At 40.0% G+C, this 27,123-nt stretch overlaps 1 protein-coding gene across 1 annotated transcript in view; it reads left to right on the top strand.

Moving 5' to 3' along the window:
- The first annotated feature begins 9,602 nt into the window (after positions 1-9,602).
- The window catches only part of DPP10 (dipeptidyl peptidase like 10), a 784,532-nt gene continuing 767,011 nt past the window's right edge, over positions 9,603-27,123 (top strand). The window contains exon 1 of the mRNA XM_072984457.2: positions 9,603-10,279. Within this exon, the coding sequence (XP_072840558.2) occupies positions 10,220-10,279 (60 nt within the window). The 5' untranslated portion in view covers positions 9,603-10,219. The remainder of the gene's footprint in view (positions 10,280-27,123) is intronic.

Consider the following 27,123-nt stretch of genomic DNA (forward strand, 5'->3'; position numbering starts at 1 on the left):
GGTTTCAAGCTCTGGGTAAGACAAAGGCACCAAATGAACTAGGACACAATATTATTTAAATAATATTAAACAAGATTGGCTGTGAGGTCTACTAATGAAGCACGAGAGAGCTAAGACAAGGGTCCCTTGAGAGCCTCTACCTTCAGATGCAAGCCATCATTGACAGATTGAATCTGGATGACTACCTTTTGTTGAGGCAGACCCTCACAAATCACAATTCACCCAAGCTTATGAGTACGTGGGCATGTTATTTGGGGCTTCCAAGCCATAGGCTCCTTTGCCTACCAGTAAGTAACATGATGTAGTTGAGTTATCTGTCTGCTCCACATTGAATTATGTCCAAGTTCTCTCCCAAGAGATGAAAATGTACCAAAATAAATCAGTTCAGGAAAGGAAATCCATTACAAAACTTGTCAAGATATTCAAATGAGGCAAAACAATTTAAGAATCATAGGATACAATGAAAAAATAGGTACAAACCATGCAAAAATGAGCATTAATGTGCAAAATGGAAAGAGGCCATAAGCTGATGGTGACAATACTTTTAGTCAGAAACTTAATGTCTGAATCATACTTGTAAGTGCTGCTGTCACCTGCTGCATTTTAATTGTTTTATAAATGATTTTACATTGTTATTATTGCATTTGAATGGCAGTGATGTATTTAGAACTTAAAAAAACCAAAATTACATATTTTAAAGATTGACAGAGAAAAAACAAATACAAAATAACTAATCCTAGAATAGTGGTGTGTTTTTGTGTGTGCATGCACACACTAACCCAGTCAATCCAGCTATTACTGATCTCCAAAAGGCCACGGGGCTTGGAGGAAAGACAATTCAGGTGAGGAAGGATCCTCCCGCTGGGTTAGATGGTTCCCACAGCTGGTTCTCTTGTCTCTTCTCCTGTGGAGAGTCTGACAGTGACGTGAATGGAATCATGATGTTTGTGTGTATGCAAGTGATGGCATGACATCTCCCTCAGCTCTCCAGGTGTTTCAGTTGCTAATGCCAGTCTTAGTCTTCTGGGAATAAGTCAGAAGGAGAGGAAGAAGCCCAGAAAAAAAAAAAGAATAATACCATTCAATTTTATTCATTCTATGGAGGAAAGTAAACACAACTTGTCCTCCTGACAGAATCATACTAGTTAATAATGAGTTTGATCTTTTGCTTTTCACAGTAGCTAAATTTAGCACTTGGAAGAAGTATAAAACAGCTCAAACAGATTACTCTGTTTTGTAACTCCTATTTTTTTTGGCCATTTAAAGGTCAGGATAGCATGAAGATGTATGATTGCCTTAAAGAACTGCAGAAGCTTATGTTTTACATTAAACGTAGTCTTTTGTTTCAGCTTCTTTTCACTAGAAACCATCGATTAGACCATTTTCTGTGGCAATGACTTGGAGAAGCCTGCAACATGATGGATGACTCTATATATGCAAGCCCATATAGAAGTATCTCAGTATAAAGGATCGGTGTGAATGCAGTTTTGGTGCAATTAAAAGTTCATCAGGCACTTATGTAATCGTGTTGCCTCATTATGTCGCGATGTAACAGAAACACAGTTATTCAAAGACCATCTTAATATGAAAGTGTGCCATAAAAGAAAATTTGAAAAATCATGCAGGGTTCTTGAATATTTTAACAGTAAAACATCAGACACTTAGGGAAATGTGTGGGCGGCGGCTTGTCATTAAACGAAAAAGGATCTAAAGTATTTCCATGTCTCCTCTTAATTCATTCAATAGGTCAAAGTGCTGAATCATTTCCACTCCTTTTATTTTAGTTCTGATTAGAGACCATGAAGATCGTTTCAAGCAACAAGATAAAATCTGTCACCTTTTCCTTGCAAAAATGATGCAGCTGGATTACTTCCATCTCTTTTTCTTCATCATCACCTTCTTCTTTTTTAAATCATAGATGCCTGTTTGATGGCCACAAGGAAAAAGCAAATTAAGAACTTTCACAAAGCCAATACTTTTTAAAAATAATGCCTTTCTCCCAGATCAGCTATGCACACAGAACTCGGCTACTTGGAGGTCAGTTAATGGGATATAAACTGGAGTTGACAGAATCAAAGTGAACCTACTGCATTTCCCCGAAAATAAAACAGGGTTTTGTATTAATTTTTGCTCCAAAAATGCATTAGCACTTATTTTCAGGAGACGTTTTATTTTACAGTCATGTCATCTTCTGGTTGCTGCACAATGTGGCACAATGGTGGAGGGCAGGGTTTCACTTAATTGAGGCTTATTTTTGGGGTAGGGTTTATATTACAAGCTTCCTGGAAAATCATGTTAGGGCTTATTTTCAGGTTAGGTCTTATTTTCAGGGAAACAGGGTAGGAAAACAGAGGCTTTGTACTGGTGCAAATGGCACACCTATGTCAGTGTACTCCATACCCCTCAGCGTGTATTTGAAAGATCTAATGTTAGCTGCCCCAGGTACCCTTGATATATTGAGCTTTACAATATATCCCATTCTATTAATTTTATTATGGTGCTTCTAATATAAATAAAGAAAAGATGTACAAGTTGTCCAGTACAGGGTTATTGGTTTGACAGATGAAAGGCTGAGAAAATAAGAGGACAAAAATTGTGTGTATGTTGTGTGATATCAAGTCATTTCCAACTTTTGGCAATTATGATAGGGTTTTTATGGTATGTGAGATGTTGAAGGAGTGGTTTACCATTCCCACCCACCCCCATCGTAAACTGAGTGGTATTTGAACCCAGATCTCCCGAGTCCTTGTGTAATATCTATAATACTATCCACTATACCACACTGGATCTCTCTCAACAAAAAACTGGTAACAATGGCTGAAATTCTGTTCCTTAGCAGAGTACATCTCAACTGAAATAGGTCCACTTGGATCAATGGAATTTACAGAGGAGCTGACTCATCAAATCTTCACTGATTCAATTGGCCTGCTCCAGTGCAACTATTACACTAAGCAAACAGGATTTCAGCCAATATTTCACATTATCCATCTTTGTTGTCCTACAGAGAGCTCAGAGAAATGTTCCTTTTTAATAAGCCTTTCTGACTCTCTACATTTGTTCTAAATGGAGTGATCACATCTACCTGAAATCTAAACTCCCATGCAGTTTGTCTGGCTAATTATTTGTTTATTTTTTTTATTTGTCATGGCTTGCCACTGGAGGGGCTGGTTGTAAGCTCAGTAAACAAACCAGCAAACAGAGAGACAAACAAATTGTCATATTTATATGCTGGGTTGTCTTCAGTGTTGTCCTCTTCCCTGCTGTGAGGTAGGTCAGGCTGAGGGAGTATGACTGGCTAGGATGGGCTACATGCCTTTTATGTAAACTCAGTTTGTATGTATCATTGTCCAGGAGAAGAACGTGGTGGGAATTATATTATTGAAAGGCAATATTTTCCCCCATTTAAAATGGAGAGGTGATCTGCAGAATATCACTTTAACAATGGTTAACAGCATTTGGGTCTGCTTTGCTAGCCTCATTCATACCGGTTCTTGCTCTTACCACACAGTAGCCTGTAACTTGGGCAATCCCTTTACAGTGGATCTGATCCAATGCTCCAGTTTCATTTGCAGAATGCCTCTTGATTCAGCAGACACCTTCATGATTGTAAGAGGTGATGGGCTGTTTCTTTCCTTTTCTTCTTCCACATCATTGGGGGCAGGGGCATTGTTTGGTGTTTATACTGAGCTTCATGCTGAGCTTGTAAGATTGTACCCCAACCCCCTAAGTCTGGTTTCTGCATTTGCAGGTTCTGTAGGCATATCTGCCCTTTTCTGCCTGTCTCTTCCAAGAAGGAAAGCAATCACAAACTGACATTAGAAGAAAGAGAAGGAAGGAAATAGACCAAAGACTTGCAATCTCTCTGTAGCACTAGAAAAGAGGTGGGATATATTTGATGTGACCATTCCACTCCATTTGGGATCATTTGCTACAAATTGCTATAGGTTCACATGGATGGCAGCAGGAAGGGGAACTCTGAGAAAGCCCTTTCCACATAGGCACATGCCAGCTCAAAAGCAGAATGGCAGCATTTGATTCTGTCCTATAGACAGCTGGTGCATAGGTGTGGAAATGGGTGCTTTCATTATGGAATAGCCTGACCCTTTGGTGATAAGATGGACTAAATCACCACTTTTCTGACTATGCCTTGTATGAGATACATCATGGTATAACCAGGACCAAGGCCATATCTCTGCCTTAATGACCTTGCTAGCTGCCCTGAGTGCTATTCGTGGGAGAAGGATGGAGTATAAATGTCTAACAAATGAATATGAAAGAACATAAGGGATGCTTGCTAGATTAATGGAAGATCCTTCTAGCCCAGCATTCTGCTCCCTAGGAAGCAAACAAGATGTTCCCCAGCAACACTGAACACAAGATTCCTTTTCCTTTTTTTGCCCCCAGCTATTGGTATTTTGAAGCCTGAAGTCCCATTTCTTTACCATAGCAAAGTAACATGTACAGCACACCTTGTATATGGAGAAGATGACATAACTTAATTTCAAAGCAGGAATCAGCATCAGAGCTACTCTTCACTGCTCAGATGCTAAAATGTGGAATATTCACAACCTGAGTTCTTCTGAGCATGTGCAGAGCATATAGGTTACATCTCTCAACAACTACCCCCAGGATTTGGGGTGAAACCTATGCAAAATGGCTTTGAGACCACTTTCTCTTTTTTTAAATAGAAGCAAGACAAAGTAATTAACTATTAGATGGTTGTTTACTGCATCTGTGTTCTGCCTGGAAGCCTCCTGAATATTTGATTCTCACTATGCAGAACTATTTGAACCAGTCCCTCTTGCCGCAATGAAAATGTGCTTCTAATCTTCTAGGATGAAAAACTACCAGAGGCATGCACTGGAAAAAAGAAGAAGAAGAGTTGAATTGAGGGGCAATTATTTACTCCATCTTTTGGAGCAAGTTGTGATTTTATACCGTCATATCTTTCAGAGTGTTCAGTCATCGATTTATTCAATATATGTGTCATTCTTCCAATCATAGACAGTAGTCTTGAGAACTATTTGAGAAGGGAAAAAAAGAACAGTTCCTCATCAATATAACAATGGAAACAAAATCAATAAGCAACATTGTTTGGATTTTCCCCCCAACATGAATTAACACATTTAAACTTATTAAAAAATCACAAAGTCCTATTTTGCACCTTATACTGTCATGTTTAGAAGCTTGACTCTGTCTATGAAGAAAAATTGACACTTATTTTTAAACCTTTTTTTTTTACTACAGTATATCAGAGGGACCCTGAACTGGGCCACATTTTTACCACTTTTCACTCAGTAAGAATCAGAGATTTTATTCTTTGCCCCTGTACGGCTACTCATTATCCAGAAAGTTTATAGTTATTTCTACTACTTACCTTTACTACCACATAGAAGTAACTTTGCTGATCTCAGTAGTTGCTAGTGTTTAGTGACTCCATGGTCCAGTTCTCAGAGTGCCGAGAAGCAATAAAAAGAGAAAATATGGTGTTAAGAGCCCATTGTCAAAGGGAAACAAACAGCAAGTGGAGGCAGCCCCTAGGTGCTCCTTGGCTATTAAAAGTTTAAGATATTACTTTGCTTCTCTGTGTTCCTTTCCAGACCATTAAAATATTATATTGTGGTGTGCTTTCTTCCCTTTTAATGTTGGCAGTGTCTGGTAAGGAAGCTCATAAGGCTTGAGAAATCTGAATAAGGCCAAAATGAGTGGCAAGGGAACAATACTGGGAACAGGAGTATTAACAGCAGGGTAGGGGAAGATCTGAATAACAATCAAGCGCTTTAGGGAATAGGCTCTCTAATTAGATGACTGCAGTCATGGCATTAGTATCCTGCAGTTGCCATTGATGCACTTTAACTGCAGGGCTTTGAACAACTTAGGATTTGAAGACACTGTTTTCTAGGCTGATGGGACTTTCTTTGTCACAGCCTCAATTTTCAAATTAAAGAGTGCATTCATTTATTGAATATTCATGCTATCCGTCCCTTCCCTACCTTGAAGGGAAGCAGGATTCCATCAGTCATGTTGGGAGCAGCCCCCTCGTTATGATCCCCTCCCACTGTAATGTGAAATCTAGGCTTCTGATTTGAGTGGCTGTGCTATTCTCTCCGGTAGACTGTCAAAATCCCCCTTTACTTCTTATGTACCCACGAGGCTACGTGATAGTTTAATCTCTCCTTTTCACGTGCACATTAGCAGGTGACGTGCAGGGTGTCACATTAAGCACTGAATTGAGTTAATTGAGCAGGAACCCAAAAGGATTACAGAGACACTGTAGAGGATTTAAAGGCTGCATAATAGAAAAGGAAAGGGGGAAGAAAAGGTGGGTGCCACCGCAACCCTGTAGCGGATTTGAGTCAGCACCTCGTGGAATCCTATCTTATTGGGTGGGATTGTTCATACAATAACTCATAATGATAAATGGTGCACTTAAAGAGTCATTATCACCCTTGTTAGGCTTATACTGTAATTAGGTTAGATCAAAGAAGACTGAGAGGTTAATCAGTGAAATTTATGCTTCGTAGGGATAGATAAATTAACATTTTGTAGAAGTCCATCCAAAAACAATGCCAACAAGTTATCGATCATGCCATACATCTTTGTCTCCTCCTCCTCCTGGGCATCTTTTGTTTGAAGGGGAGTTTTATTTGACAGCTCCCAGGCATCTAATTTAGGCGCCCTTCCTTTGGGGGAGGGGGAATTTGCACAGAAGATCAGTTTTGCAAAAGCATAAAACAGGACATAAAGACTCCTATAAAGTTCTTATTGGCTCTCATAAAATTCAGTGCATACTTAGATCTAGTCAAACTCTCAGCAATGAATTTCATTGGCTTCAAACGCGGAATGCCACAGTTTGTTAAATATGGAACAATGTTTTCCTAGTTCGAGGGAAAGTATTTTCTTTTTATTGGGAAGGGAGGAGGGGTTGGCAGAAGGAAGAGGCTGTATGTATAACATCTCACTTAGCTAGTTAACGAAATGAGAGTCTTTTGTCTCCTTGCTTGCTGTCTGTTTTGGGGCATGGTTCCCCTACATCGCTTACTGGTCAAGCACCTTTTGTATGGGCCTCACAAGGCCTGTGTTCAAGACTGCCTTCCCTTTTAATATACACAGCAATGGTCTAAGCAGAGCCAGTGCAAGCCTTTCTGTGAACACTTTTCTTTCTTGCCTGCTTGCTCCCCTTTTCTTCCACACTCCTGTTGTATCTCTATGAAAGAATAATATAAATTAAACTAAGTGTATCCCGTTATAACCCAAAATAAATGTTGTAATCAGTTGAAACATAGAATCAAACAAAATCTGTACAGAAATCATGTCCCTCTGGTAAGATCTTTGATGACTTGAAAAGAATGACTGTACGTAAGAAGTAAAAATCGAAACCAACACCCAGTATGCTATTCCATCAAGCACCTGAGTTTGTTCAGCTGTTTTGTTGATCAGCACTATATCACCTACACTTGTGAATCTCTTCATAGGTGTAAATGGGTTATCTCTTTCAGCATCTCCTCAGGAGTCCATTTTCAGGCTCACTTGTATGTACATTTCAAAGGGCTCCATTATGGATGTATACTCTGATTGATCCTCATGCGACAAATGAATTTTTTTTCATTTTCTCTCCTCTTTTTTTGAGAAGTGGTCACAGTGGTCCCTCTGTCCCCCACCCCCACCCCAGATCTCAGAGAAAATGTTCTGCACATGTTTTTTGCAGTTTTCTGTAATGTGTAGTTTAAGAAAATTGTGATACTTCTGGATTCCTTGCACAATCTGGTCAAAATAGTAGCAGAGGATAGGTTATTTGCAGCATCTTCATGATCAGTTACCCTTTCTTTTTTGCTTGACTGTATTTGGTTAGGTTCACAAAAGGAAAATATGCTAGTCTTTCACAGAAGCAACAGATATATGAATGATATATTTTGTGCAAATTGTGGAAACCAAGACAGAACCAATTCCGACAACACATACGTTTGGTATTTGAGTCTCATATCAGAGTTAGGACTTCTTGAAAGATGAGAGAATCCTCAAAGAGTTGTCTTGGTGGGCTATGACAGACAATCTGAACAAGAGTCTCGTTCACCATGAATTTTCTTCATATCCCTTATCCTACACAGACATTGACTCCCTGGGTTTTACTTATTACCATACAGAGAGTGTCCTATAAAATGGAAGCTTTACTTTTCAGAATGGCATTTTTTAATAAGGCAGCATGAAGGAAATCTCTCTCTCTCACACACACACACACATCTTGGTTGTGAATGAAAAAGATCTATGCTATCTTAATGTATCTGTCTTGTCTGATTAGCTTTCTATTAGGGGTAGTATTAGTAAAAATGTATTACTCAAGCTAATTGCCTTACACTCCTAGAAAGGGAAGTTGCCAATTTTTCAGAAATTGAATTTGCTGTAGGAAATGCAATAGCATTTGCTGTCAGGGTGGAATCCAGTTTGTATCAAAACAAGGTGCTATCAAAATCCCGCAAAGCATGATTCTCATTCTGTTAAGTTGTAAGACTGTGATGCACAGGGCTTCCTGAGTATGTCATACAGCAGTACAAATATCCTCAGAATTATTTATTACAGTATATAGTTACAGTATATTACACCCTTCTTTCAAGAAACTCAGTGTTTGACTCTCCTTCTCCACATTTTATCTTCAGGACAAACCTGTGAGAGATAGGTCAGGCTGAATGAGAGGGGCGGGGGCCCCAGGTTAGCCAGTGAGCTTCATGGGTCCCTGGATACTACTTAGTTATGATTTATTTACATTTTCTTGATTTCAATGGCACTTTTCTAAGCATGACATAATGTGGATTGAACCCATTTCACTAACAGATTAGAGAAAACCATTCTTTTCTCCTAAAAGTTCATCTGAAGATTCAGATTGGTCAAATATAGCATTTCACATTTTTCAACATTCTTGGATTCAACTACACACAATATACAGAGGAGTAATTCTAGATGAACCATAAAGAACACCGATACATAGATTCTTACTTTCAGATTTTATAATGAGCTGGGTGTGTGATACTAAGAAAATAAACTCAAACAGAGTAAGCCTCAACTGATCAAGCAGAAATTCATGGACATATTTCATTTTCATGAATGTGAATATCAAAAGCTTGAAAGACTTGATCACACTCATGTAAGGGCGCTGCAACACAAACAATACCAAGAAGAAATTTTACTGCCACTCTTCCATTGGGGATGTTTCATGGTAGTGCTTGCACTTTAGCATGTCTGTTTGTGGATCAGTCTGCTACTGCAGTGGCCCATGTTCCCACCTCTTCTCTTCCATGGGCAGTAGTAAATGCCACTGGAAAAGATGAGCATGCTGCCTCCGCCATTCTATGCTCCATAGAAAGGTATGGCTCTGTAGCAGGGATCTAATGTGTTACTGCACCATGTAGTTTTTATGCTAAGATGGATCAATTATACACTATAGTACTACCCGGACAACATCCCATAGCCTAAACTGCTTGCAGAGGAAGTCCAGCTACTGCCTAGACCCAAGGAATGAATGGCACAAGAGCAATGTGCTGTTTTTCTGTACACTACTTCTGTGCTTCATAGCATGAAAAAGCAGGTGATTCCTTTCAGGGTTTTTTTTTTCTGAGAGTGGATTAAGGAGAAGGGGGGCTTTGGTGGACTCACTTCAGGTCTGGCTGACCCTTTCAGCTGCTTTCTTAATGTCTATGGAATGAAACAGAAAAGAATGTGACAATACTATAACTTCTCTTTGTGTGTATGTGTGTTTATGAAATCAGCATTCAAAGGTTCATGTGGAAGCATATTAGATTAATTCCAAGGGAGGTGAGAGCATGCTTCTTTAAGCCACCGGGCTGCAGTAAATATTGATGCAGTTTGCTGGTATTCTGCTCTTTTCAAAGGGATGGAGCATGGCGATCATTGGCTGTAACTGAGGAGCTGTCACATTCTCCGTGCTGGAGAGGTGCAGTGTAAGTGAATGGAGGCAGTGTCTAAGCTCTCGATGTGCTGTGCACTGGCTTTGGCAACATTAAGAACGATGAATCAGATGCATATCCGACTTTAAGGCTGAGAGAGACAGAGACTCGCACAGATCTGACAGCGTTCCAGTATCCAGAGTCAAAAGCCCTCCTGTGAAAGGAGCAACAGCCAAAGTCTGAGCCGGCAGAAAGGATCTCATTCTAACCATTTGCTTGGTCATTCTTTGTGGGATTTGCGCTGTCCTGGGTGCTGAAACATGAACCAAACTGCAACAGTGTCCCATCAGGTGAAATGCCAGTCTACAAAGGCTATCAAGGTATGGAACAATCGTCATGCTGTATATATGTGTACTGTATATCTGTCTGTATCTATGCCTCTTTATCTGGGACAATGCGTTTATCAGTATTCCATATATTTAGGATGTGGTGATATATCTGTTGAGCTTATTTGGTTGTTTAAAGAATGGAAAAGGAGACTCTTTTAAATGCTGAATTCTTGGAATAATGCTTGGACTGGTGTTCCTAGTTGCTCACTTAGGATAGTACAGTCCATGAGGCTTCCAAACCGGAGTGCTAGCAACTGGTAATTTTCATGAATAAGTTTCCTAAGTGTAGCAGCACTTTGTACAAACGCCACAGCACTGGGGTAGGAACCTGTTTGATTATTTCCTTTAGTTTCTTGGATTTTCTGTATTCAATAAGGAATAGCCCCAGGCAATGAGGTTTTGAATTTGCTTGTCATTCTCTTCCGCTGTAAGGTCAGATCAGTTGCATGGACAGGTATGTGAGCCAAGCTGAAATGAAATGGAGCATGGTTGGCTTGCTGGGGGGCTGCTAATTGAAAACGGTTTTTTTCCCGGTGGCTGAGATAGCCGAGTGCTGTGGTGGAAAACTGAAGTTTTATTGATGACCCTGTCAGTTTGTGAATGGTCTTGAGTGACATGGATTGATCCGTTAACAATATGAAATAAGCTCTCTCATCATTCTGTCTCCTGCTTACTGCATTTGGACCACTTGTGCACATATCAGATGTGTGAAAAAGAAAAGGTATTTCCAGTTTTTAGGTGATGAAGTTTGGCAGATACATTTCAAAATATATCTGTCCGTTACAGCAAGGCGAATGTATATTAGAGCAAAGCAACTTTTTGGCTAAAGCACAGAGTTTTGTTTGTGGCTGATGTTTAGAAAATTTCTAAATGTACACTTTTTCTCTTATTATGTCGGGAAAACAACTTTACAATACTGTACTCTTATTTTGACTGTGTGATGGATGCAATTCAACTCAATATTTTATATATTTAGAATTCTTTTTTCCCCTTCTCTTTCTCTCTCTCTCTTTTAAGTACAGTGCATGAATGAAATGAATATGAAATAATCAAGTCTGTAAAATTTTAGAAGGGGGTACTTAAAAATACTAAGGCTGCAATCCTAGTGAAATATGGGCTCACTGAATGCAGTGGGAAATGCAGTGCAATCCTATGCAGGTTGCTCCAGTACTAGGTCCCACAGAGTTCAGCAATATTTACTTGCAAGTAAGCATGCATAAGATTTCAGCTTTAATTGAATGTAAATGGGCATAGAATTGGGCATCATGTAATGTGGTGAAATTCAGATGCTTTGTGTCTCCTAAGGAAAAGTTCACTTGTACTCTTTGATGAGATGAGCAGAAGGATTTCTGTGTACTTGTAACAAATTTAGTTCTTTCAGTCACTATAGGCATTGTACAGTTAGTTATTCCTAACAGGATATAACTTATAGTGCAACCTGGTAGATATCTACTCATGTCTAATCCCCAATGAATTCAACAGTAGTAACTTCCAGATAATTATGTACACAATTGCAGCCTTAATATTCTTATGCATGCAAATAGATTGTTTCAGCATGACAGCCCAACAAATGCTTTCTGGCAGGCAACAGAGGAAGAAATGATACCCTAACAGTCAAATGGATGAGTTGTAATGTTGCCTATAAAAGGCAAATTATCAGATATATCATGTTTCTCTGTGAAGGTAAGCAAACATTTAACTGCAGCCGAGTTGTATCTAGTATTAAATCAACTTTAACTCCTCTTAACGGTCTGCAGTCCTAGCGTTCTGAGTACTATAGGAAGTATGTGCAATGCAGTGTGCAACTGATCTCATATCAGTCACAAGTAAAACTATTTTCTTCTGATGGAGACACTTACTAAATGCAGTTCATTACATGCCAAAAGGGAAAATGGAGAAATAAGATTTAAATCTCAGACTGATCAATATATATATATTTTTTCAGGTGGGTAGATGTGTTGGAATAAAGCATAAATTCTTTATTGTATACCCATCACAAACATACACAAGCCTGAAAATATAAACCTTTGATGGTATGCTCTTTTTTTCTTGATGTCTGGTGTGTTATGTGCTTTGAAAACATTTTGAGATACTGCAGTGCTAAGCAAATGATTGCAGCAGCCTGCCATCCATGTGAAGTTAGGGTACGGTATGCTCCAGCAGTTGGAAAAAAAACAACCATAAGCTCTTTGACATGCCTTCTCAGTAGTGGTGTTACCAACAGAAATGCAGTGGCTGGTTAGTTAATTGTTTTCTCAGCAATCTATTGGAATGCACTAAAGCATTAAATTGTGCAGGAAATGACTTAACAGCTGAGGAGGAATGTGACCTGCAAAGTGGGATAACTGACACTAACATGAGAAATGGATCTTGTAGTGTCGTTTTAAGGTGGAATTGTAACAATGGCAGCAGAAACTCTGGATTGGATCTACTGTAAGAACTGGAATTGGGCCAAAGGCAGAAGGAAATCAGTGTTGGGTCCATTAAAATAGGATGTTAGACCAAATGACCAGAAGGAAAACAGAGATGATGAAGAGGAATTCTGAGTAATTGGCAGTCTGTCCAGAATTAAATGTCTGGCAAGATAGCTAAATCTGCAACAGCTTTCAGTCAAAGGGTAGGGAATCAGCAGGACACCAAGCATCGTCCTTTTGATCAAAGCTCAGCATTGTCCACAGTTCTGTTTACAAGGGCTCCACATGGCCTGTGCCTCCTGTGATGTCTGCATGAGATGTACCATCTTCACACGCAGATTCATTCAGATACCACAACACTCTGCCATCTGGTGGAGAAGAGGTTCTTATGTTCTTGACAGGCAACTGAAGGGGGCAAAAGATATCAGAGGACAGGGGCAAGTAGATGGAAATGGACCTGGTCATTTCCAATAACAGTCCACACATTATGCTGGGAACTGAGTATTTGTAAGTTTGGCTCTGAAGTCAGGTCTTCCACAAGCAAACAAAGGTCAGTGTAACTGAAATATAGTGGTTCTGTACCTCCTTGCTTGTTCATTAACTTCAGTCAACTGTTTAATATGGGTTTCTATTATGTGGAAACTAAAGTGACTCCTCTCACCAAAATGCTGGTGAGTTTTGGAACTTGTTAGAATCTTTTAACTGCAGTTGGGATTTCCCATTTGATCCAAGTGTCCTGATGATGATCACCGTTATTCCCCATCTATCCCTGTGTAGCAGGGTTAGGTTTTGTCTGCACTCATGCAGTAGCAGACTGGCAAATGGACGAATATGTTTGTGGACAAACATACAGCAGCGTTTTGATAATTTTTGAGAAAGGCTTCATGGCACGTAAGAAAATTATGGGCACAGTTTTCGCTGGAAGCATGCTGGGATTGTATTGTTATACTCACCTTATTTTTGTGTGGTCAAAGCAAACTGCTGGATTTGCAGGGGGTCAATTTAGTGCTGATTTTTACGTCTCTGGATCACTTCAATATGATACAGTGAGGAGCTCTCAGACGATGGGGCTAGAGTCTCGTCCCTATTTAGACAATTCCACATTCTTCTATTGAGCGCCAATCCTAAAATAGGCATGCTGCTTCTCTGAATAAACACAATTTTCAATAACAGGCTGCATGGATATGATCTAGGAATAGTTTGGACTCTGGTTAAATACTTCAAAGCTGGGGGAAGTTTCACCTTTCAGATGTTTTGGACTGCAACTCCCAGAAGCCCCAGCTAACATGAGTAGTGAAAAAAAGATTATGATAGCTGTAGTCCAAAGTACTTGAGGGGAGCTATTGTTTTCTGGGCTGTATGGTGCTACCTGTGGACAGAAAGCATAAATCAACCCAAAGCAACATCACAAGGTTCTTGAGCTGTTACTTCTTTGGAATATAAATGCTGGCTGAGGTATCCCTGGGATTGTAGTGCCCAAAAGTAACTTTTCTCATCTCTGTTCTTGGATGCATTTGCCCCAATTCGCAATTAATTTGCACATTCCTGAGTTTTACATGCTACTTAGTACATTCTAGCATGGGTGGTAGAGAGAGTCCTAAGGAGGCTGATATGTAATTCTGTTGCAGTAAAAAAATTACTAACATTTTCTGCAGGTCTTTTGGAGAAGTAAAACCTCTGGTTCAGTGGTCAGCAACCCAAATTACAAAGATTTCATGTAGAAAGCTTTAATAACAAGATCCCATCTAAGATGCAGACAGTCCTGCCTGTTAGGATAAACCGTACTGGAGCAGACAGAATCATTGATCTGACCTACTATGTGCCAGCTTTTTTTATCTTTATGCATTTTTGCTTTTCTCAGCCACAAAATGACAGATTAATTGTTATTTACATGGAGAATAATGTGTGTGTCCAGGAATTCTTTTTTAAAATGCAGTCCTTAATATGTACTCTGCTAATAGTGAACATCTCAAAGAAGGTGCAATAATTTTATTTTCAGATGAAAGATAAAACTCTCAAACTTCTGACAATATGGCAACTTAAAGGTGACCCATTTTCCTTTTATTAATTAATTGGAAAGACTTTCAAATCTTTCATCAAGCAGCTCTATGAAGAATGATTTTTCACTCAGATTTGTACCACAAAAAAGGTTTTAAGGCCTAGTTGGGAATGCTAAATACCTGGCTTATTTCTCTTTCATTACAAGTTAGAATTCAGAAGGCACCGCTTAGGCAAAGAACTTGTTTTAATTCCTTATGTTGTTGGCTCATCTTGTAACACTGCAAGTAAATTGAATCCTGTGGCAAAATAAATAAATAAATAAATAAATAAATAAATAAATAAATAAATAAATAAATCTGTCACTATATTGTACATTTATGCTTCACTAACAACTAAATGAAAACATTGTGTCACAGAGGAAACCACCACTAAAGCTTTTCTTGTCTTGTTAAAAATAAATAAATGGAATCATTCAGACTTGCTAAATTTGCTGCAAATCTCCTGATATGATAAATGTGAACGTTACAGAGAAAGGTGTGAATATTGTACTGTAGATATATTTCTCACCTGCCTACTGAGAAAATTTGCTAATGGCTTTTAAATCTCACATTCTTCACATTTTCCTATTGGTTCCGCCTTGCATCTCAGGTCCCCTTCAGGAAAGAAGACCAGCTGTTGTAGAGAAATGGCCAAGGGAGCCTGGAATATGAGGTGTTTAATAAGAGAATTGGAGATACCTCTTATTGAGGTATTAGATAATATGTAATATTCCTGTGATGGTACAGTGCAGTTCATGGACTCCATTCTCCCACTGTGTCTCCTGTGAGAATGGCCAGTCTGTCACACCTTGGTCAAGCTTCACAAGCCCAGGGGAAGCATGGAAGAAGGGACAGGTAAATCCTGGTCTTCCATACGTCAGAACTGAATTGGCAGCACATAACAATTATTATTAAATGAACAACAAGATTCCTGAAATGGCCAGTGGGCAGGAATGTTATTTAAAGCTGGTTACTGTAACATCAGATCTTTGCAATCCATCTGTTAGGGTAGCAGGGCAGAAAGGTAGATGAGTTGCCTACTCCATACTCAGACGATGGATTGCAAGTGCAATGATCCAGGTATATATGTGATGCATAAAGTGTCTCTCCCTGTCTTCTCCTTCTTGCACTCTCTTCTTTTACTCTTGCAACTGCCTGGTTTTATTTTTCTGTGCAAAGATCTGCACAAGTGATTCTGTCAAATTTACATAGGTTACTGAACGCTCTGAGCAGCCCCTTTATTCCACTGTTTGATCAACTGAGCAGACCATTTCTGAAATGTACAGTGCTATAAAGCAAGCCAATATCTGAAAAATAACATGATTGCTCGGTCCATTAAGAATTATTCTATAGAATGTGCAACAAATGTCACACATCACTAATATGAGCTAATGACATCTAATGGGAAGACTGCCTGAGCAGTTAGCACTCTAATAGCCTTGAATAGACTTTACCGCTCTATTTTGTCCCAACAGCAAAGGCAATTCCCTGCTGGCATTTTCAGCACTGGGTAATTAGGCTTTTCTTCTCCTGCTCGCTGATGCTCTCCATCAACCTAACTTTGGCTTATTGTGTCATTTGTCAGAGAAAATTCTCCAATAGGTGACATAATATTGTCAGATATGCCGTAGTGCCTCTACCACAGCTGTTCAGGACCATGGAATTTAAAGCGCCCAACCTAAATACAATTTTGCTAAGGAATGAGTGTAAGTGAGCAGAGAGGACTTACTTTTGAGGAAATACAGTCAAGATTGTGTTGCTCAGGATCAGCAATGAAAATATATACACGTGGATTCTTGGGTCGGCTCAAAAATCCTATAGTGGCAAGCAGCCATTCTTTAAAACTGCTCATTCTGTTAAGCTTACCCGAATTATGCATTTCCCCAGTTTGTTCCCAACTCCTGATTTGTGCTTTTGCAAATCAAATACTCTCCTATCTTTTTCTGGAATCCACTAGCTGTAGTAAAAAAAATGGGGAAAGATAAACTGCTGACTTGTGTCATCTGTTGTTGTACTGTGAATTTGTTTCTCACTAATGGTCACCGTCATAAGATTTTTTGAGATATATGAGATGTTCGAGATGTGGCTTACCATTGCCATCCCCCGGCGAGTTTCTGTAGCAGAGTGGGGTTTGAACCTAGGTCAGCTGAGTCCTTGTCTATTTCCTCCACTACATCATACTGTCTCTCTCATTTCTGCTTCTCCATCTTACACTGGAATGTGTTATGAAAATGAGCCATAAAGCTGAGCTGCAGTTTCTCAAAGAGGGAACACCATATCATCTGCCCGGTTTCAACCTGCCCCAGTTTCATAGAATCACAGAAAAGTGAATTTGGAAGGGGCCTACAAGGCCATCAAGTCCAATCCCCTGCTCAATGGAGGAATACAATCAAAGCATATCTGCCAGGTGATTATCTAAGTTTTTCTTGAATGCCTCCTGTGTTGGAGCAGTCACCAACTCCTAAAGTAACTGGTTCCACTGCCGTACTGCTCTAACAGTTAGGAGGTTTTTCCTGATAGTCAACTGAAATCTGGCTTCCTTTAACTTGAGCTCATTGTTGCATGTCCTGCACTCTGGGATGATTGACCTCTGTATGACAGGCTTTCAAATATTCGAAAAGTGCTCTCATATCACCCCTGAGTCTTCTTTTCTAATGGCCAAACATGCCCAATTCTTTCAACCTTTTCTCATAAGGCTTGGTTTCCAGCTCCCTGATCATCCTTGTCACCCTCCTCTGAACTTGTTCCAATTTGTCAGCATCCTTCTTGAAGTGTGGTGTCCAGAACTGGACACACTACTCGAGGTGAGGCCTAACCTGTTCTGAATAGAGGGGGAGTAGAACCTCACAGGATTTGGAAACTATAGCTCTATTAATGCAGCCTAAAATAGCATTTGCCATTTTTGTAGCCACATCACACAGTTGGCTCATATTTAGCTTGTGATCTACGACAATTCTAAGATCCTTCTCACTTGTAGTTTTGCTGAGCCAGGTATCCCTCATCTCGTTACTGTTCAATTGGTTTCATTTTCCAAGGTGCAGTACTTTGCACTTATCCCTATCATTCTGTTGCTTTTGGCCCAGTGCTCCATCCTATCAAGGTCATTTTGAATTTTGTTTCTGTCTTCTAGGGCAGTGCTCCCCAACCTTTTCTGAACTATGGGGGTGCTCATGGATGGGTGGGGCATACTTGCGCACATGGCAGATGGGCAGGGGGGTGCTCATGGGTGGGTGGGGCATACTAGTGTGTATGTATGGATAGGCGGAGTGCGCTCACAGATGGTGGGAACACACTTGTGCATGCACATTCACCTGTGCGTGTGAATGGGTGGGCCATGTGTGCATGTGGGATGCTTGGGGGGAGTGCACAGATCACAGATCTGTCTCCACGGCCCAGTCCTGCCATGGCCATGGACCGACACTGGGCCGCGGACCAGGGCTTGGGGATCCCTGTTCTAGGGTATTAGCTATTCTGCCCAATGTGATATCATCTGCAGATTTGACAAGCGTTTCCTGCATTCCCCCATGGAAGTCATTAATAAAAATATTGAAGAGCACTGGGCCGAGAACTCGTCCTTGGGTTTCCTTTTCCTTAACTTTTGCTTCAGTTGCCCTGACCTTTGTCATTTTTGTTCCTTTCTAAAGTTCTACGTATGCTGCTGTGATATTTCCTGCCACAGAATATCACCTTCCTCCTACTTTCATCTGTTCAATAAACAGTATATGTCCTGCCTAAATGGGAAAGGATTCAAGGAAAAATAGAAAGAAGAATGTGTCCTTAAGGTATCGCAGGATGCTTCCCATCTCCATGTGACATGGCTGTCCCACAGTGGCATGGTTACCCCACTGGTATCTTGAAATAGGGAAAGGCAGACTAATTGGAGATATAAATTACTTTTTTAAAATGCAGTTGGCAAGAAATATGAAGGAAAATTGGAACTTGGTAGGAAATGCGTTTTGCAAAAAATTGTGATACAAATATTATTTTAATATGCAAGGTTCTGCCTACAGGCTTCTAGTCTAAAAATTAAATATGTTCAAATCAAACAGTGTGTCTGGAAAGAAAAGCATCTTCTGGATTCTGAAATTCACTTGCGCTGTGATTTTATATATATATAAAATCACAGCGCAAGTGAATTTCAAGTAATTTAAAGTAATAATGAGCTCAAGTAACAGGAAACCAGATTTCAGTTGGATATCAGGAAAAACTTCCTAACTGTTAGAGCAGTACAAAAGGTAAAGGTAAAGGTTCCCCTTGACATTTTTAGTCCAGTCGTGTCCGACTCTAGGGGCGGTGCTCATCCCGTCTCCAAGCCATAGAGCCAGCGCTTGTCCGAAGACAGTTTCCATTGTCAAGTGGCCAGCATGACTAGAGAGTGTCATTTTACCTTCCCACCGAGGTGGTGGTACCTATTTATCTACTCGCATTTATATGCTTTCGAACTGCTAGGTTGGCGAGGAGCTGGGACAAAGCGACGGGAGCTCACTCCGTCGCGTGGATTCAATCTTACGACTGTTGGTCTGCTGACCTTGCAGCACAGGCTTCTGCGGTTTAGCCCACAGCACCACCACGTCTAGAGCAGTACAAGAATGCAACCAATTAACTCAGGAGGTGGTGAGCACTCCAACACTGGAGGCATGCAAGAGAAAATTAGATAACCATTTGTCAGATATACTTTGATTCCACTTCCTGTATTGAACAGAGGGTTAGACTTGAGGGCCTTATAGGCCCCCACCAACCCTATTATTCCATGACTTTAAGTGGCAAGGGCAATGAGTGTTTGTGGGAGTTTAAGAGGAGGGTTCTTGTCCCCACTGGAATCCAAAATGTATGTACTAGTTTATGTACACAGATATAGTATATTACTCTGGTGCAAGCCATGCAGATGAATTAGGCTGACAGGATACTGTGCCTCTTTCCCCAATTTCCAAAACTCTTGCTGCTCCTATTGACAATAGCAAAACAGTAATTTGTACATGTAAACAGAGAAAAGAAGGCAAAGTGGAGCTATACAGAACTTTGTATACTAAATGAAGATAGAGATCTCTAGCTTATTTCTTTGTTCAACTTCAAAATATCAAAGTATCTGATGTTTTAGTGGCCTCAAAATTATGTCGGGTTCTGCGATGTTTGATGGCATCCTGGTGTAAGAGAAACAGACAATTTCAACTGGGTACGTAAAAGAAATAATGGGTAAAACTACAGGAGAAAGGGTCACCTGAAGAAAGGTAAGATGGCCTATAAATAACTTTATGAATTAGTTCACTTCCAGCACCACTGCTGCAGATGATTTGCTATATCTAATCTGCACTATGTTGAGCTCCTTACCCACAACCTATGAATATATAATCATCTATTTAGCATTTTTAACACCGTGAATGTAGCACCAATGACAGCATAAAGTGCTTAAGTGGAAGTATTCTGATGGAGGATCAAACCTATACAAACAAAACCCTGAGTTATTGTTATGCGTCATCAAGTCACCTCCATCTTATGGTGACTCTATGAATGAGTGATCGCCAAAATATCTTGTGTTCAACTGCTTTACTCTGCTCTTGTAAACTCAAGTCTGTGGCTTCTTTTAGGAAGTCAATCCATCTCATATTTGGTTTTCCTCTTTTTCACCTTCACCCTTTCCAGCATTATCGGCTTTTCCAGAGCATCCTGCCTTCTTGTGATATGCCCAAAGTATGAAGGCTTTGATTTCATCATTTTTGTCTCCAGAGATAATTCAGGCTTGATTTGCTCTAGAACATACTTTTTTTATCTTTATGGCAGTCCAAGGTATCTAACAAAGCTCTCCTCCAGCACCACTTTTCAAACAAATCATTTCATTTTCCTGTCAACTTTTTTGTTTTGTTTTGTTTTGTTTTTTACCATCCAGCTTTCACACCCATACATGGTGACTCGGAATACAAGACTGTAGATGATCTCGGTCTTGGTTGCCAATGACACATTCTTACATTTGATGATCTCCTCCCATTTATTGCTCCCCTTCTGAGTCTCAATCTTCTGATTTCTTGACTGAAGTCTCCCTTTACATTGATGATTGAATCAAGGCACAAAATTTTTTTAACAATTTCAATTTCTTCATTGTCAACATTAAAGTTGTGTAGTTCTTCTGTACTCATGATTTTCATGTTCAGATGCAATCCTGTTTGGGACTTTGTTCTTCTACTTTCACTAAAAGTTATTTCATTGCTGCTTTCTGCCAGTAAGACAGTGTCTTCTGCATATCTTAAATTATCAATGTTTCTCTCCCCAGTTTTCACTTCTACTTCTTCTGAATCTAGTCCAGCTTTCTGTATGATATGTTCTGCATACAGATTGAACAGATAAGGGAATAAGATACATCCTTGTATGACACATTTTTCTTAAGGAAAACGCCATATTCTGTCCTAATGCCAATTTGTTGTCCAAAATATTGTACAAGTTACACCTGTATTGTGGATAAGAAGAGTGCATCTTCCTTTTTGAAATCCAGCTTGAACATCAGGCATTTCTCATTCCATATAAGGTAAATGCCTTTGTTGCAACACCTTGAGCCTCACTTTGCTTGCATGGGAAATTAAAGCAATGATGCTATAGTTACTACACTCTTTGGCATCTCCTTTTTGGAGATTGAAATGTATATTGTACATTGTCTGTCTGTGGGCCATTGTTTGTCTTCCATATTTGTTGACATGTTCTTGTTAGGATTTTGACAGATTCAGACTCAGTGACTTGAAAAAGCTCTATTGGTATCCCATCTACTACTGATTATTATCGTTCTTATTTTCAGTTCTTTCAGAGCAATTTTCACATCACTTTCTAGAATTGTGATTTCTTCATCATAGGATTCCTCTGCAAAGGAGTGTGACATATTTTTATCTCTTCTGTGTAGGTCAGATAGTGTGCTATCCTGTTGATCATTTAGCATACCAAATCTAGATTTAAATTGCCCTTTGATTTCATGAATCTTCTGGAAGATGTATCTTCTTTTCCCCTTTTTATTTTTCTCCTCTATTTATTTGCACTGGTTATTGTAAATTTTCTTTTTCTCTACATGACAATCACTGAAAAACTGTATTCAGGGTTCTGATCCTATGTCTGTAACCTTTTACTTTTGTCCTTTACAATTTTAGGTGCTTCTTCTGCCATCCATCTTGGCTTTCCTTTTCTTTTTACTACAGGAATTATCTTTTTGCATTCTTCCATAATAATATCTCAGATTTCAATCCGCACGTCCATGGTCAATTGAGTTCTTTATGTGGACTTTAAATTCATCAAGAAGTACACACGCGCAGGAGGTGCACGCTATCGTGCACTCGATCTCCACAGCGACCTTTGCTTCCCCGGCCCTGGAGGACATAGGAACCGGGCCACTTGACTTTTTGGCGCGCCGGTGCTGATATAAAGAAGCGCTGGCCCATGGTTTAATTCTCTTTCACTTTTGGCACTCACCCGCCTGCCCTTCTTCTAGTGTGCTTGTTTGGGTCGCTGGTTTCGGGGCCGGATAGGAATTTTTGACCTCTATCCGGATCGGTTTATGGATGGGGGGATTTTTCGCCTATCCCACACTGGAAAAGGGTTTTGTTGGCATTTGATGGTGGGTTTATAATCGGTCACACTGGCGGGTAGTGCAGGAATAATTGGTTGTCACGGTGTGTCCCTTTTGTAATTATCATAAAGCCAACAGCACGTCGGTCCTGATGGCTCTGCGGATCGTGCGATTACAGGGCTGAAGGAGGCTGATGCGCTGGACCACTTTCAGACCAAAGGTCATCAAATATGATGGCTAGAGGTCCGGAGTGTTAATTGAGGTCTTATAGGTTCCTCCGGTCGTTAGATAGCTGGAACCTGGGGCCTGGGACTCGCCCATTGACTGATAAGGAATTATTTGGCGTTATTTCCCCGCACTACCGCAGGCCCCCTCAATTTTGTAATTGGTTTATTTGGTGGCATTTGAATTGGTTTATTAAAGTGTGGCCCATGTTTAAATCCAAAGAATTGTTGTCTTGCGTCCTTATTTCAGGGCTTGGGGGAGCAATGCTGTTTAAATTATATTTTGGCACTACAATTCTTTTTGTGTTCTTTTTCAGCTTCATCCTAGTCTAATTGTCTTCCTGTTTATTTTATTTATTTATTTATTTATTTATTTATTTATTTATTTATTTATTTATTTATTTATTTATTTATTTATTTATTTATTTTATATCCCGCCTATCTGGTCGGTTAAGACCACTCTAGGCGGCTGAAAGAAATGTTTCATGAAGCACATGGGCCCCTCCCTGATCTCCATAACCTGAGATTTGCATATCTTAGAGCTGAACTATACACACAGTGTGTTGGTCATGAATGGCTTTTAGATTAATGACATGGTTGAAGAGGGCTGTTTCAAAGAAGGTAGGCACTAAATGTTTGTGAAAGGTATAATGTACCTTTTGGAAGCATGGTCATTCTTTGGCATATATTCATGTCTAATTTTGCCATTCTCAGATGGCTGTTATCAACAGAAACGTTCAGGGTTACATTCCTTCATTATTCAGAGAAACTGAAAGTAAGAGACTGGTCTCTGTGGATTTTTCCATCTCTGATGCATTCTGTGTTAAGCGTCTCTAAATATCCCTGGTTCTATTTCTCCAGTGCTTACAGTCTAGCATTTAATTTAATTTATTTCTCACACAGCTGTTCTGTCCATTATAATCTTGAATAGGTGCCCATAACACAACCTTTGTTCTGGTCTTTGTTTCTAAATTTTTTGTTTTAAAAAAACAATGTAGAAACTGTTTTGCTAAAACCTATGTAAATTAATGCAAAAGGCAGCATGTAATCATAAACAGAGCTATGAAGTGAGCTCTTTCATTTGAGGAATCATGACAAATTTGCATGCAGCTATCCAGTCGCTATGTTATCTGAATGCCTCCTCCTATCATCCTACAGCTGAACAGCCTTCGGCCAACTTTCACTGACCTTCAAAAATAGACTATTTAAAAAATTTTGCTTTGTCTCTATCTTCAGAAGAACCACTGTGATCTGGTAAAGGTGACTCTCAACCTGGTAGGTTTCAGTGTTCCCTGGAACTGTAAGTGCCTAGTGGATGCATGTTTGCATCCTGTGACACCAATGAGAGAAAAAGACAGACATTGAGCCTCAAAAAAGAGCAGAGTTATGTAGGTCTCCGGTACATATCTGTAAACAATTGGAGCCATTTGATTGTATTTCAGTTTTCAGACTTAGGTGGCGCCAAAAGTCCAGATACAGAAAGCGGTTATATTACTTAAAACAAAACAAAGCAGACCCTATAAATTGATTTTAGCCTGTTTTAAATCACTGTAAAAATGGGTAAATACATGACACACATGTAAACATGGATTAATTTGATGGGAACCATGTTTTCTTTGGAGTGGCAGTGGTTTTCTGCACTCCTCCACCAGAGGTCCATATATTTTTAACATGGATGTGGAATCATTTCATTTAAATGAACTCCTCATAGACACTTGCCCCTGCTGTAGTTGTGTCAAAGGTGGGGTGCAGAGGGAGAAACGTAGTTGCCAAGCAGCCCGAAGGAGCCCCCTGCAGTTTGCTTGCCCAGATCTTCTTCTAGCCCTGGGGTGGGGGAGTGAAGGGATGGAAGAGGCAAGATCAACTTAAGGCCTATGGAAGTGTCTCTTCACTGAGCCAGCAAGCAAACCCCTGAACTGGCAGCTGGAAGGCAGGCAGGCAGGCAGATAGGTAAAATACTGCTGCCCCCACTGCCACCTCTGTCTTCCCCACTCCAGCCAGCCAGTTTCAGCCCATGTCTCCTCCTTTGCCCCAGCTCTGTGTTATTGTGTGTTGTTTGTGGCATGTTTCGGCTGTGTTCAATTGTGGCATCACCACCTGTGTTCTCTGGCTTGTGTCAGCACTCACAAGGCATCACTGCCCACCCAATGGCTTTTCTAGCACCATCTTGCTCGGCTGTTTCCCATTGAATTTCCCTCCTCCAGATATGCACACACACACACACACACCCGCTTGCCAGTCTCTCTGAATTCCAGCCTTGGGTTGGAGATCCAGCGAGCACACACATCCCTTCAGAAACACCAGATTAAATGTTTGTTCTAAGGGAATGTATACTGCAGTTGAAACACCATGTAACCACCACCTGACTTGAAGCCATTTTTACTCACTTTCATTTACACCAACACATATTCTGAACTATTGCTTTAATGTAAACAAATATACAGTTTGGCTAAATTGGTAATAGCATTTCCCGAGAAGAGTTCTTGCTGGCAAGAATGGCGTGTTGGCAAGGAAGGTAAATTTGATTCATTTCTAATTCCCTCTGAAGCCTTCAAACCAACTTTCCTTAATATTTCAGAAGGTGTCTGAGCAAGGGTTTGGGGCAGTTTAGAGGGCTTCATAGGGGCAGGGAGCAACAAAAATGACTTTGTCATCTGTTACACAGTGGGATTTCTCTGCTGGATTGAAAGCCTTTTACAAATGGAAGGAACCCTTCTGTTAATGAGAGAAAAAGTCTGAATCCAACTCAGACATCCTGAGTTAGTGCTTGTCTATATGTTCAGGAAGGCATGGGCTAAATACATTTGGTAGGAGGTCCAGCACGCCATTTGGTGCAATCTTTGCACCCAAATGGCATATGGGACTCAAGTGACCCTAGTTGGTTCACAATAGTCTATTTGATAAGTCAGCCACTTCAAAATATTGGTGAATTAATCACTTCCTCAGCTCAGTGGAGAGGCAGAGAAAGTAAAAAAAAAAAAGGTGTGCATTGGGCAGTAAGTATTCACTGCAACACTTTTAAAAAGTAAAAGACAAATGAACATCTTCCTCTCTGAAGCTTTTGTTTTTAGTTTTTTTTCCTCCTGAAGAAAAGCAAGCAAAGGTTCAGGGAGGAAGATTTTCATTTGTCTTTTATTTCTTAAAAGTGGTGCAGCAAATATTCACTGCCCAATGCAACTTAATTTTTTCCCTCTCTTCCTTGGACTCTCCACAGAACCAAGGAAGTGATCAATTTACCAATATCCTGAAGTTGCTGCCTTGACAAATTAGAGGAAAGCTCACTGTCACGGCTTGCACTGCAATAATACGCAGAGTTATCTGATTGAAGACACACGCACGCTCTTCTTCTGTAACAAGACACGTGTATTATACAAATATATACAAATATACAAACTGGCAGCACTTCAGCGTAGCAGGCAATCAACATACAAACTGGCATAGAGGATAGCAGCAAGTGAAAGAAGGAGAAGATACATTCATGTTCACTCAGTTCACTTATATACATTTACACAGCTTCTTCTGTCCAATCACAGGACACATTACATCATCTTCTCTATGTGGGTGTCTCCTCTTCTCCAGACATTGCATCATCTCTTCCTCAGTCACAGTGACTCAGCAGTCACACAGCTGTACATTATGGCAGCTCATTAATGTTCCCTTTAATACATGTTCAGGCCTATAAAATTACAATACCTTGACACTCACTTTTGGTCTGTTTCCACGTGTTGAAAATGAACCAAACCAGAACATTCCTATTCACACCAAAAGAGTAGAAGCCCCTGACAGGGCCAGAAAGGTGCCTGTAGGAACACTCTGGGGAGGATTTGGTTCACTCCCGTGATAATGTTGTGTGCTTGCTGTCAAAAGGAGTGCATACATCGTCCCTGCACTGATCCAAACAGCTTGCTAAATGCCTGTCTGGTCACCAAATGGATGATCTAATAAGTCAGTGATCATAAAATGGCTGAGGTAACATGAAAACATTCCATAACTATTTGGAAATGTGATGGGTCCTCTGAGAGGTAAAAGGGGCAATATAAAGGAAAAGCCCAACATTTCTGAAGTAAGAACTCCTGTCAAGTCAAAAGCCACAGCCCTTCCCCTCGTATTTTTAAAAATGCTTACTGAAACTGTGAGCAGTTTAAGCAGAACTTCACTTAAATTTATAAGTAAAAAATCTCTTGCTCGATTCTTATTTGTTAAGAATGTAGAGGCATTATGGGATTTTTTTTTACTATATACCCATGGAAAGAAAAAATAATCAATAACTGTGTTTTTATTTGTACTCGGGGTCTCCCCTGGCTTTCTTCTGTGGACTAATTCTAATGCTGCATTTGTTTTTTTCTTCTGTACAGAAATACCAATAGAGTAACTCACATGAAAAATGTTTCTGCTGAAGAATAAGCTCCACATAGATTGCCTGGCATGTTAACTCCTTACGTGCATTTCTCTACAGGCATTCCTCTGAAAAAGCAAAGATAAAAATGGATGTTGGGCTGATTTTGAGAGGTGTGAGCGTGTGTCTCAGACATTATGCAGTCATTCTGCATTTTTAATGGAACAGAATCCAGCAAGCCATATTTTGCTTATTACAGTCTGAACAGAGTCCTGCCTAACT

This window comes from Pogona vitticeps, chromosome 1 (assembly GCF_051106095.1).
Source record: "Pogona vitticeps strain Pit_001003342236 chromosome 1, PviZW2.1, whole genome shotgun sequence".
In the NCBI taxonomy this organism is placed as follows: Eukaryota; Metazoa; Chordata; class Lepidosauria; order Squamata; family Agamidae; genus Pogona; species Pogona vitticeps.